Genomic DNA, 13,449 nt, shown 5'->3' on the forward strand with positions numbered 1-13,449 from the left:
TTGTTGTTGTTGTATTGCAGGTCCATGTAGAAACTAGGGGAAATTTCACAGGACAAAAAAATAAAGACAAAAAAAAACCAAAATAGAATTATTTAGCATTTCATGACATGATCCAATGCATGGTATATTATTAATTATAGTTAAATATATTATGCCAATTCCAAAACATCAAAAGACAAAATCCTTATGATGTTAACCCAGTCTTCTTTCCACTAAACGATAACATCAAATAAAATGGAGAAAACATAGGTAGACTTTGAAATCTCCTTTTATTATTTCAGAAAAGACAAAATTTTGAAGCTACTTAGACATTTCCTCTAAAATATTCATAATTTAGAATTCAAGAACACATTATACATGCTAACTGCCAAAAGAGAACATTATTAATTATCACAATTAACCTAAAAAAAATGTAAGTAGCAATTAGGTGAGAAGAGAAGGGTGACAAGCTGAGTTGGTTTAGGAATAATTAAATAATATAAAGTTGAAAATGATTATGTGTACATGCATATAGTAGTAATATACATAAGACATGAGATAATTAGTGGTCGGGAGGTGGATTATACCATATTGTATTTGTATCAAACAACAATTGCCAAACTCATTCCAATCATTTGTGAACATAAAATTAATTTACTAGTAATACTTAAAACAAAATTTTAAATTAGTATATGCTCATAATCTCATTTCATATATTTAATTATAGGTTTCGAAATTTTGCTGATCAGGCCATTAGTCCAAGCTGCATAGGCAAAGGCCCCCTTATGTTCTGTGTTTTCTAGTACTTATCCATATATATATATCGTAAAATTTATACTTATAAAATCAATGATTTAATCTTACGTTTATAATCTAAATTCTTTACATTAAATCATCTATTATATAGGTAAATGATACACAGACGAGCACATGATCTATTTAAATCTTTATTAAAATTTAATAAAATATAATTTTATAATAAATACTATGTCTAAATATATAGTTAATAATATATTATATCTAAACGCATAGTTAATATTATATACTCCAACTATCCGAACCTAGTATTGTTTTTTCTAGACCATGAATATATATGTGAAGACCCACTAAAATTACAACAAATTATAAATTTACTCTAAGGTTCTGATAGTAAAATGAATTTAATGTCGATATTTAAAAAGGTCGTCAAATTAAGACATTAAATTTGTCTTTGTTTCCGTATGCAGGGGTTCGAGTAATTCTATATTCGATTCGAAATTTCAAACTGTATGTTTATAACAAAAATTTGAAATATACACCTATAGGCTATAGTAAGATTAAAAAACTATCAAATTATATAAATATTTATATCATATTTACTAATTTTCTCTATAGTTTAAAATAATTATATTTTATCTCACTTATTAATAATTTCATATCAGATTCACCTAGATACTTGTTTTTTGCGACCAGATACACCGAAATGGGAAAAGAGATGAGCGAGATTTATCTGTGTATTCCAAATATATGTGAATCCTCTTGGATGTAGTGTATCTAAAATAAATTAAACATAATTTTGATACCATATATCCCAAGATAAATATATATAGACGCACCTAAAATTTGATAAAATTCATAATATTGCTAACTAGCGTGTATCTAAGTATTAACTCATAAATTAATGAGATTTATGTAAATTACCCGATTAAGATTGCACTCATTCTAACCCACTAACTCTCAATCTTAATTTTTTTTCTATTTAGTTATAACCCTCACCAACATGTTTAGCCAAACTTAGCTTGGTAATGTACTTAGGTGTTGTCGATTCACATATATCCACTAATTCTTGAAAGATTTCAATTATGCAAATCCCTGTCAAAAAGTTTAATCCACAGATAATGTAAGCTTGTTGGTTGTTCGACTATTCCAAAAAGAGATAAGTTTGGAACGGTCCAGTAGCGAAATTAGAATTTTTTTAAAAAATATATTAAAAATTAAATATATACAAAAAGTTAAAATAATTCAACAGTATTAAACATAAATGAATTTTTGTGCCTTTAACACTGGCCCTACGAAGGGGCCTTAATATTTAGCGGCCCTAAATTTGTATAGTTGTCACTTGTCAATATATGTATTGTGGGGGATTAAAAAGGAGGTCTTTGTCATTGGAAGATCTTAATTAGATCAGTATCTTGATTAACATTTTGGTAATATATAACTAACTACTAGTACTAAAATATCATCCATACAAAATTTATATTACTAGTTAAAATAACATTAAAAAAGAAATTAATCCTTCAATGATTTTCTTGATGAAAAGAAAGGTCATGTATATTCATTATTCATAGCTTTTATGAATGAGAGTGACAGTGAGATGATATTAGATTCCTTTTCCACACACTCTATCTATATCAGTAGGTGCAAAATCAATTACTTAACCCCTTGGCTTTCATTTTACATGGAGATGTTGACATGAAATTCAAAAAGAGAAAAACAAAAAATAGACAAAGGTACCCCTAATAATTTGTGGTGTTAAATTTTTCATAATTTTTATATGCTTATAAGGCCATATGTTTTAAAATCGAGGATTTATCAAAAAACAATTTCCTTACCTTTATAAGGTAGTGAAAAAGGACTGCGTCCACATCACTCTCCTCAAGCTCTATTCGTAGGATTACATTGGATATACTATAATTGTTATGTGCTCATAAAATATGTTACTAAAGGTAAATTAAAAAAATAAAGAAATTTTCAAATATGAAAACACATCATGGTTTTAAGATGGACCAAAAGAAATGTGTATAATGGAAAATAAAACAAATTAAGTACTTTTTTGAAAGAAAAAAAAAACAAAAAGAGGTGGAAATTGATAGGTAGAGCCTCAGAGGACAAGGTTAACATTTCTTTCATAGAAAAAAATGGCCCGTCAACACTCCGATTCAAGATAGGTCATAATCATAAAATAAATCACTAATACTTAAACTTAGAAGAGGAGGTGTTTGATCTTTTACACAAATTAAATTGGAGGGAAGAAAAATTATTACCTATTTTGCCTTGCACAATAATAATACAATTGATATGACCTTTTAAAATACGATGTAAATGATGATGTAATAATACTAGTGAAAGGACATTAATACTGTTGATAATAATACAAGAAAGAGAAAAACTCCGGTCTTTATTAGGAGCAATCATAATAATGGCCAAAGAAGAAAGAAACATTGAATCTTGATTAGGAAATTGAACAAAATCCATTTATTTATAAGTATATATTATTATATTTTACTCCTTTGATTAGATGAACCTTTACTAAAACCAGAACTTTCTTTTATACTTAATTTTTTTTATAAAATAATAATAATTTGTATCAATAATTTTTGTTGTCTTAATTCTCCTCCATTGACTCTTACAAATTGTTTTCTGTTGGCATGACATTATGATTTGTGATCAGATCTCCCATAATTAGATGCTCTTATACTTTAGGTCCTTCAATTGTATTTTAAGTTCTAATGTTTCTCAAATGACCACTTTAATTATATTTATTCCTACATATCATCATCATGGGATATGATATAAAATTAATTGCAAATCAAAAGGTAAAGGAATTGCAATCATGTGTTATTATTAGGTGATCAGACATTACCTTAAGCTTTTGTAAACTACAGCTGTCAAGGAACTAATTAAGCTCCCTCTCTACTCACTTTTTCTTTCACTAAAGTTGCAAATTTATTTCTAATTAGAAAAGTTGATAATTTTTCACTCATGTCTGATATTTCGTGCGAATCTAACTCATGTGTTCTAAAGTATATTTATATACATATTTGGTCATTTTCTTAGTACATATACAAAATTTGAAATAAAACTACTGGGTTGGGTTTTGTTGAATTCGTACTTTCATTTGTTCCCATTTACTTCTCATATTAGCCTTTTGCATATCCTTTTAGAAAAAATGATAATAAGAGTCACCCTTATATATTCATACTTATTCTTATTTTTTCTTTCATGTTTTACCACATTAATCTCTTTTCGATAAATACTCCGTAGAGTTATTAATGCTAAGGTTATTATTGTGGTGGTGGGATTCATTTTACCTTGATCTTTTAAAACGACTTACATTTTACAATAACTATTTTTAATAAATACCACAAGTACATAGCAATGTTATGAATTTATATTTTTTACCACTTTTGACATACTGACCAAGAATGATGTCAATGTGTATTGACATACTTTAAATTGATTTTCAAATTCAACATACTATAGCCATTACATTTTCACTGCAGAAAGTAACAACAAAACTTTGTCACATCTGAGAACTTCTACTATGCTTTTTTTACATAGCAAAAATTGTCAAAACTCCTTTACATAGTACTAATATTTACACTTTGTAATTGAAAAAAAAAAAAAACAAAAAAAAAACTCCCATTTGTAAAATTTGAGTTACAACAAAACTCTAGTAATTTGGCTACAACTTCTTTCTTCTATTTGTTTTGATTTGATTTCCTCAGCACATCTTAAAGTCCTCTCAATTTCATAGCCTCCTCCAATGCTTACTTCCCTTTCCAAATGACAACAATAGCTCTCAAAAACACTAACATTCACATGAAACTTAAACCCCATCATAAACAAAAACTCCATCTCTAATTTGTTCATTTCATTTGTTGTCAATCCTCCCACTCTTGCAAAATATGAATTCCTATAATTCCTGAAAAAAAATAATTACACAAATACATTAGTTAAACTACTTCATTGACAACTTTCTTGATTTAAAAATATTGAGTGAAGGAAAGCAATAGTCACCAACAAAAGTTATTTACTTAAGTTTGGCCATTTTTTTATAATATAATATAAAGTCTTGAAATTGAAGCAAAAAACCAAAAAGTGTGATTAAATAAAAGAGACTTACATGTCTTCAACATACTTAGAAGCAACCATAATAGTTGTAATGAGAAGCCTATGTACATTTCTTGGACTAACTCTGAACTCAGGATAGAGTTGACAGAATCTATCAATATATACATAAGCAACAACATAGACTGATGGTCCAGCTCTTGTGTACCTAAATATTCTCTCTAAATAAGATTGTATTGTCATGTCTGGTGTTTCATGACAATCAAATACTCTTGTTCTTACATTCTTGGACAATGCCCATGTACAATTTTTGGCTATTCTTTCATTCCTTGCTAAATTCCTCTCAATTAGAGAAGCAAGAACTGAGATTACTAATGGTATGCTTGAGTCTTGTTGATAAGAGTAACAATAAAGATCATCTCTTAGTTTTCTTGGAGATATGTTGGCCATTTCTTGATTATGAATGTTAATTCAGGGGAAAAACAGAGGAATTTGAAAGGAGGGGTTTTGGTTTTCTATTCTTTTTGTTTTTCTTGGGAAATGAATGGTTATGGGCTAGGGAAAGGGAATTGTTTATATAAGGGAGGGAAATTTGAGTTTTGGTGGATTTTTTGGCACTCATATATCCTCCGTCTCAATTTATGTGATGTAATTTAATTTTTAATATTTATGGTTTATAATAAATAGAAAATAGTCGAGTATACCCCTGTATTATCTGAAATAGTTTAAATATGTCTCTTTATACTTCAGTTCAAATATACTAATCTCGTTATACTTTTGATTCAAATATACTCTTTCTACTACAAATTATTTCATTAGAGATAAAATGAACATTTTAAATTTAAATAGTTACTAAGTGTAGAAATATGTTTTTTTAACGAATGAGACAAATGAGATGAATAGTAGTAGAGAGAATTTTATATAAAGTAAAAGAAACTTTTGGAGGCATTTGGAAGGTGAGTAGGAAGGAGGGGTAATATCAAATTACAAGATATTTGCCTCCTCATTGTAAAGGCAAAGTCCTGACACACCAGCTAGTTTTATGCTTTAATTTATTGTTAGATCACATATTATATTGTCTCTGCATATTTCTTATATTATACTTATATGATCCTTCTATTTTGCCTTCTAGCTAGAACTATCACTGCAAGCTGTATGTTCTTGAATCTCCCAATTGCTACTAAGTCAAACTGTTATTCCACACACCAATATTATAATTATAAGTACCTTTTACTATGGGTGGACAAGGCTATTGACCTTCATGTCAATTTATATTTATGGATCTATGAATTGAGATACCCTAAGTAAATTCTATATCAACAAAATACGAGAAAGATACTGGTTAGGTAAGAATTTTTTTTTTTTTTGGTAATGCATTTTAAAATTACACATGTCTATACTCAAAACAAATACTATTACTAATGAGTTGGTTATTACAGATGGTATTAGAATGACTTCATTACGTGAAATCTAACGTGATGATAGAGAATTTTCAATGGAGACTTTGAATTCCTAAAGAAAGATGTATGTGACATCGACGGAGCATGAATAATATAATAGATATATAAGAAAATAAACTTAAGACTTAGTAACGCATTTTAAGTTATACAATCCTAAACGGAGGCATATTTAAAATTTTGAAAGAATAAGTACATTATTACGAAAAAGTAAATCTAATTTATTTGATTTAAACTTTAAGATTCCTATTATTCAACCAATTAAACTTTATATTTGACATTCAAAATTAACTCTTATATATATAAGGCTAGATTAAGATGTCTAATTGAATTTTGTAAATAATTTTTAAAAATGATGAAATAAAAGTAGGGACAAGAAATATAGTTACCCTATGAATAACTCCAAAAGAAGGGTAAATTAGTCACTCACCGACAGTAGGAAGAAGTGGTAGGAGTGGGGAAGGAGGTATTCAAATATGTTAGGTCTCTAAAAGGTCCACGCATTTAAGAAAGGGGTCTTCCTTTCTTTGAGATTTGTGTCCCACAGCTATCCTAATAAACTACGTATTTCCTCCGTTTATTTTTATTTGTTTAAATAAAATGATATTGTAATGTATTATATCATTTCTAGTTATTATTAATAGTTTCATGCATTGAAAAATGAAGGTAAAATAGATATAAATAACAAATATTATTTAATTTTTAAAATTAAACATCTATTTTTTAATATATATATTAATCGAATTATAAGAATAGGAGTACAAAACAAACTAGTGGAGTTGTGAAATTTTTTGACTAGAAGTCTAGTACAAGTCACACGTGCAGTAGCTTCAAACATTAACTTCAAAAATCTTTCTGGTTTTTGCAACTTGCTACTTTTTTTCTAATAATAATAAACGAATACGTACAAAGAGATTTGTTGGAAGCTTTCATGTGAGTTTCTTCTTCATCACTTATTACGGTTGGATGGATTTTGTATAGTGACAAAATGCTTGTGTTCTCACTGTGAGTCTCTTAGTATATATTATTTCAAAATTACAAACCTCTCTACAATAGTATTGGTGAAACTTTTTATCATCTATTAATTCATTATCGACATAATATGTTCAAAGGATCGTATAACATAGCATTCATTATTCAATTTGGAAATAGTCTTTCCCAAGTAAATTCAGAGATAGCAAAGAAGTTGAAAACTTAGCTACAGTATGAGGATATGAGATAATATTAAACCTTTTAAGATATACAAATATATAATTGAGGTGAAATTAGTTTTGATAGCCAACCAGCTGAGCTATTAAAATCCACATTTCGATCTTTTTTCTCCTACTCCAAATTAACAAAAAAATAATAATACTAATGTGCTTTTGTGAAAACTCATTTACCACATTGAATAAAAGTGATGACATGAGAGTACTATTGAAAAGTAGAGACCAAATTAAAGGAGATCTACTTGATAGATCATGAACACACACATACACAAAAGAAAATAAAATAATAACTGTAGAATAAGATTTTCTGATCAAATAAAAAAGATTGAAAAGTACGATTTTGTACAATATCATGAGTACCAAAACGTTGAAGGTTGAAGGGGTTAGGTCCCACTATATTACTCCATGATTTTTGCCCATACAGCCCTGTGTATGGTATGGCCTATACTATAATTAATTACTTTGGGCCTAACCCAATGTTTTAACTATAATAATGACCTTTCATACCTATGTTCAGTCAAAAGGTTACGTTAATTGAAATTGTGAAATCATGTTATCAAATGGCCAACTTTAGAACATACTGTCTATTATTGGTCAAATGGTCATAAATGAAATATTTGTACGATTTCTATTACCCCCCCTATTAATTTATGTGTTTTTATTTGATTAGAAATTTGCATAGGATTTCAGTGTATGGGTAACTTGTATCTCATTGTCTTTCCCTTTGACGGTTCAAAGTCTTGTTCGAATATGTAATTTAATATAAGTATGTTGCTCATTTGATAAATTATATAAGAGTTGGAGAAAATTTTAATATAATTTTTACAAATTATAGATTTTGTGGTTATTAGAAAAAATATAATTCAATTTCAAGTATTTACTTATAAAATTTAAGATCAAACATAATTTCAACTTCAAATCAACTTTCGCCCAGATCAATACAACAACATATTCATTATAATTTTACAAGTGAAATTTGAGAAAATAAATGATGTAAGCAAACTTTACCCCTACCTTTATAAGATAGAAAATTATTTTAAAATAAATAATTTCAAATTCACGTCCAAACACCTCCAAATGTCTTTTTCCAATGAGTTAAAGAGGAAACAGAAAATTCCAAGTAAAAAATAAAAGGAGAAAAAAAAGGTCAACATAGTATTTGATTTATGATATATAGATTGGTTAAATCTACTTTTAAGTTATTTTTAGTTTTTCAGAGTGTTCGATAAAATAAAAAAATGACTTTAAAGTAATTAAAAAATCAAAAATAGGACTCCCTTTACTTTTTATTTTTTAACTTAAAAATCAATTAAAACTTAACTTTTTTTTTTAATTTAAAACTACTTTCATTCAACATATCCAAACGGGCTTTTAGACATTTCAACCTTTGGTTATCACTTGTCCATGTGTGGATTCTGCAAATAATATAATCTTACTGGTTTGTTTTTCTTTTTGTTTGGTCAATTTCAATATTGACAAATCCCTTTCCCCAATACGGAAAAATGTCAAAAAAAATTTTAAACTATATGAAATGAATAAAAATATTCTTTCTTTATGATTTGATTAAAAAATATTTTTGTTGTAAATATTTTAATTTAAAGATACCTTATTATTATTTAATGGGTCAAAAATATTTTTTTTTTCAAATAAATATATTATTTAAATGTTTATCCTACTTTAACTCAAAAAAATAAAACATAATTTTTTTTTCTTATTTTATTATAATTATTTTTTATCCTTATATAAATAAAAATTAATGATGTATTTACTATGATCCTATATATATAACATATATTATCGGATAAAAGGGTACATGAAGTTATTTTATTGTAACTGATAAAATGAGATTAAGAAGAAATACAATATTTCCTATATTTTTATTTGTTAAAGTGATTTTAAAAGAAAGAAAACAAGAATAGGGTGCTTTAATAAAATTTTCATTAGGAAGAAAATGTGTTTTAAAAGAAAAAATAATAATATATTTATTCAGAAAAGGACATTTTTGATCCATTTAATAACTATACATGTATTTTTGGACTAAAATATTAACGACAAAGGCATTTTTCAAACTATAAACAAAGAACAATTTTGTTCGTTCCATTTAGTTTAACAACATTTTTGACCATTTTCCGTTATAAATAAAAAAATCATTTCCACTTCCCATCCCATGCTTTCTTCTGTTGGTAAATACTTTCATACCCTTGGTATTTATGCTACATATATAGGTTATTGTTGTTATATCTGATATTTACACGAATCGTATCAACTTATTAAGTTTAAGTAATTTAATAAGATGAAAATATAAATTAATTAATTATGATTAATGATAAAACTCAACAGGTTAATTTTGATATAATATTATAATAATATAAATGTCAAGCGCGGCTGAACTTTTACCTTTTTTATCTATCAATGTGTGTTAACTGTTAATCATGAATATAAAAAAGGAAAATTGGGCATCATACAAAACTATTAATTTAAAATAAATGATATAGCTATAATTTAATTTAATTTAATTTCAATTCGCAGCAAACTTCTTGCCATTCACTTCTCTCTCCTCTCTCTGGAATTTTGCTCGTCACTCTCCAGTCTCCTCTTTTTCAGCCCTCTCTCACTCGCCTCACTTTTTATACAAACACAAATGTATTGTGTTTGTATAAAGCAAGAGAGATTGTATATACAAATACAAATACATATATCTCTATCTTATACACTTATAATTATACAAAAACAAATCTTCCTCTGCTCCAGTTATCTTTTGTCTTTCTCTTTCCTTTGCTTTATACAAACACAAATTATACAAAATACAATGTATAATTTGTGTTTGTATAAAACGAGAGAGAGATTTGATATACAAATACAAATGTTTTAACTCGATTAAATTATATACGAATTCAAGTTTTATGCATATAACAAACACAATCATTGATGCATATACATAGCAGTTACATATATACAAATATCTAACTGATATACATATACAATTCACCTTTCTCCACTCTCTGCCCTCTCTCGCTCGCCTCTCTCCTCTCTCTCCCAATCTCGCTCGCCACTCTAGCCCGACACAGAGAACATATATATATATATATAAGCACAATTTTCATTCCAATCGCCGCAATTTATATAAATGAGATGCTCCATAACAAACATAATTTGGCTATGGAGTGCAAATAGCAAAACTATATCTATAAAGCTCTAATATGATTTTTATGTTTGATATTCCTAAAATTACTCATATAAAAAAGGCTTAAAAACAAGTTGAAATATATATATGAAAGATACGTTGGTAAAAAAAAAAAAACTCGTATATATTCACGTGTGAATATTTTTTTTTTATAATATATGTTCAATAATCTTGAACACATGAAGCATAGGGATTTAAGATGCTGCAATGTTAAAGAAATGAATAAGTCCACCACAATCAGGTCCTATGTATGATGTTATTGTTATATATTACTTAATTAACGTGGAATAAGATTATCTCCAAGCTAAGCAATCAATTATATAAGATTACTACGATTTATTTATGCAATTATTTTAGCAATAACTAATAATAATGCCACATTATTAAGAAATGTTAGTATTTGATTTGATCTGGCCATCTAGAGTGATTTTTTTGTCTCAAATCTTGATAATTAATTTGGAAAATTGGGATCTCAGAGTGAACTTCTATTAATATAAATACTAACAAATCGTGATTTTAATATATGGAAAATACTAACATCTATTAAAAAATTATTGAAATTTCAGAGTAATACTGTTCGGATTAGATGTCACCTCTTGTATAAATATATATCAAATATATGTGTATAAACACGTTTTCAAAACTTACAAGGCATTGAATAAATGAAGAGAGTGACCCTAGAAGAGGAGTCAATCTCTGACATTTTACTTATACTTTAGGGATAAAGGTCTGAAAAATACCTCAACTTTGGTCGGATTTGCTGTTGCGATACTAAACTTTCATGAGGACCTATTACCTCCCTAGCCTATTTAATACCGTATTTTAAACATATATATTGTCCATATGGACATAAAAAATAATGCAAAATTATAAATAGTAATGTGTGCACGTGGGCACATATATACCTTTAAAATACACTATTAAATAGTTCAGGGGGTAAGAAATACGGTATTAAATAGTTTAGGGAGGTAATAGGTCCTTATGAAAGTTTAGTATCGCAACAACAAATCCGACCAAAGTTGAGGTACTTTTCAGACACTTATCTCTATACTTTACTCTCAACTTTGAGAATTTCAACTTCTATCAGAGCAGGGAAAATAGAATCAGACACAGTTTCAGTTCATCACAGGGATTCAGAAGTAGCAGTTCTAGTAGCCGTATTTGATGATGTTGATGTTTCAAAACAATTTCAGGAATTTAGCATTGAAGATAAGGACAGAAAGAGTTTTGGCTAAAATTGTCCTTAAATTATACTCCAAAAGTAGATTACATCCATAAAATATCATTCTTAACAAAAAATATCTTTCAAGTATTTGAAAGTTAACAACTTTCATTCTTCTGCTAAAATTTGTCAGAAAACTAGTAGATTCCACAAAAATTCAGTCACACATTCGTATTTATTATTCTGATATATGCTAAAAATATTTTCGTGAACTTTTTTGTCAATTGAGTTTAACAGTATGCAAAATCTTTTAATTAACAGATTTTTTTCATGTGATTTAATATTAAAAAAAAATTGCCTGTTGAAATATGTTTGTTCTCAATTGAATCTGCTAGAACCGGTGTTTGTTGGAGACTTCCACTTCTAATAATGGAGAATGAAACTCGAATGCGAGACATAATCAAAATTTTAATCACCTCAGTATCAGATTGCCTCGAAAAAGTATTGATCGAACTACATTTTGTCTTTGAAAAAATTGAAGACAATTAAGTCCCAACTTTTTTCCGTTGGTAAATGAGAAGATGAGCATATCATGTATCATCACATCTTCCTAACATTTTTTGTTTCAACAAGCAATGATGTCTAAGATTTTCAATATTCTTTTTTTCAGGAGCTTTTTATAGTAGAGAATAAAATTATGCAGGGAATTTTTTTATTGATAGTCACGTGAATTGCACGTGTTTTTGTAGCACCCCTTAGTTTTTTGACAATATTTAACATATGGATGAAAATTGTTAACTTTCAAATACTTGGAGGATGTTTTCTATCAAAAAAGATATTTTAAGGATGTAGTTTAAGTTTTGGGTGTAGTTTAAGGATCTTTTTACTCAAACTTAAACTCTCTCTATATATATACTTCGGGTTGAAAGCACTTGTTTTTTTTTATTTTGTTTCCGACCCGATGTTCAATACATGCGTTGGGCCCGATCAAATTCGAAGCCAAATAAGATTTTTTTCATTCCAAACAAATTTGAACATGAGACCTAAACATCCCTAGAATCTATGACCACCCAATTTGAAGCCCTAAACCTCAACAGTAAGTTCAATGGCCAAGTTTCACTAAGCAAAATGTGTAGACTTGTCTTGAATGAACCTAGAATAGAAACAAATTTTAAAGACTCTTTCCACGTGAACACTTGCCTTTGAGTAAGCTAGCTAATTAATCAGATTGCCCAACAATATTATAATACTCCTCCTAGTATATATGTTACATCAATTGCCAAAAGAAAACAAGAATAACATTTTTTTATAGAAAAAAAAAAAAACTTTGTTGGGGAACATAATCAGACCACATTATTTTGTTAAAAGTGGGGGATGGCAGTATGATGGGAAAATCCATTTTATTTCTACAAGATATATAATGCACCCAATCATTCATTTTGCCAGTTATGGCATTAATCCAATAATAAGCACAATCTCTAATTAAAATTTATTGCGAGGACGCAACCACCATGCATACTTGGCTCAGTTCTTGCAATATAAAGTGGATAGTAATTCACTTGATTGCAATATTACGTACTACTTACCAACAACAACATACTGTAGCCAAAACTCAACGTTACTACTTAT

At 27.9% G+C, this 13,449-nt stretch overlaps 1 protein-coding gene across 1 annotated transcript; it reads right to left on the reverse strand.

Moving 5' to 3' along the window:
- Positions 1–4,164: 4,164 nt before the first annotated feature.
- On the reverse strand, positions 4,165–5,358 carry LOC125845425 (cyclin-U2-2). The gene is made up of 2 exons (XM_049524932.1): positions 4,865–5,358; positions 4,165–4,663 (listed from the first exon to the last, which is right to left on the reverse strand). Exons 1-2 carry the CDS (start codon positions 5,257–5,259, stop codon positions 4,399–4,401), a joined length of 660 nt encoding a protein of 219 aa, XP_049380889.1. The 5' UTR covers positions 5,260–5,358; the 3' UTR covers positions 4,165–4,398.
- Positions 5,359–13,449: the final 8,091 nt, after the last annotated feature.

Source organism: Solanum stenotomum, chromosome 1 (assembly GCF_019186545.1).
Source record: "Solanum stenotomum isolate F172 chromosome 1, ASM1918654v1, whole genome shotgun sequence".
In the NCBI taxonomy this organism is placed as follows: domain Eukaryota; kingdom Viridiplantae; phylum Streptophyta; class Magnoliopsida; order Solanales; family Solanaceae; genus Solanum; species Solanum stenotomum.

Excerpts from the sequence above, each read along its gene's own strand:
- LOC125845425 (XM_049524932.1), bottom strand. The coding sequence starts at position 5,259 with ATGGCCAACATATCTCCAAGAAAACTAAGAGATGATCTTTATTGTTAC. Across the intron at positions 4,664-4,864 it reads TCTAAGTATGTTGAAGACAT|GAATTATAGGAATTCATATT; the intron begins GTAAGTCTCTTT and ends ATTTTTTTTCAG.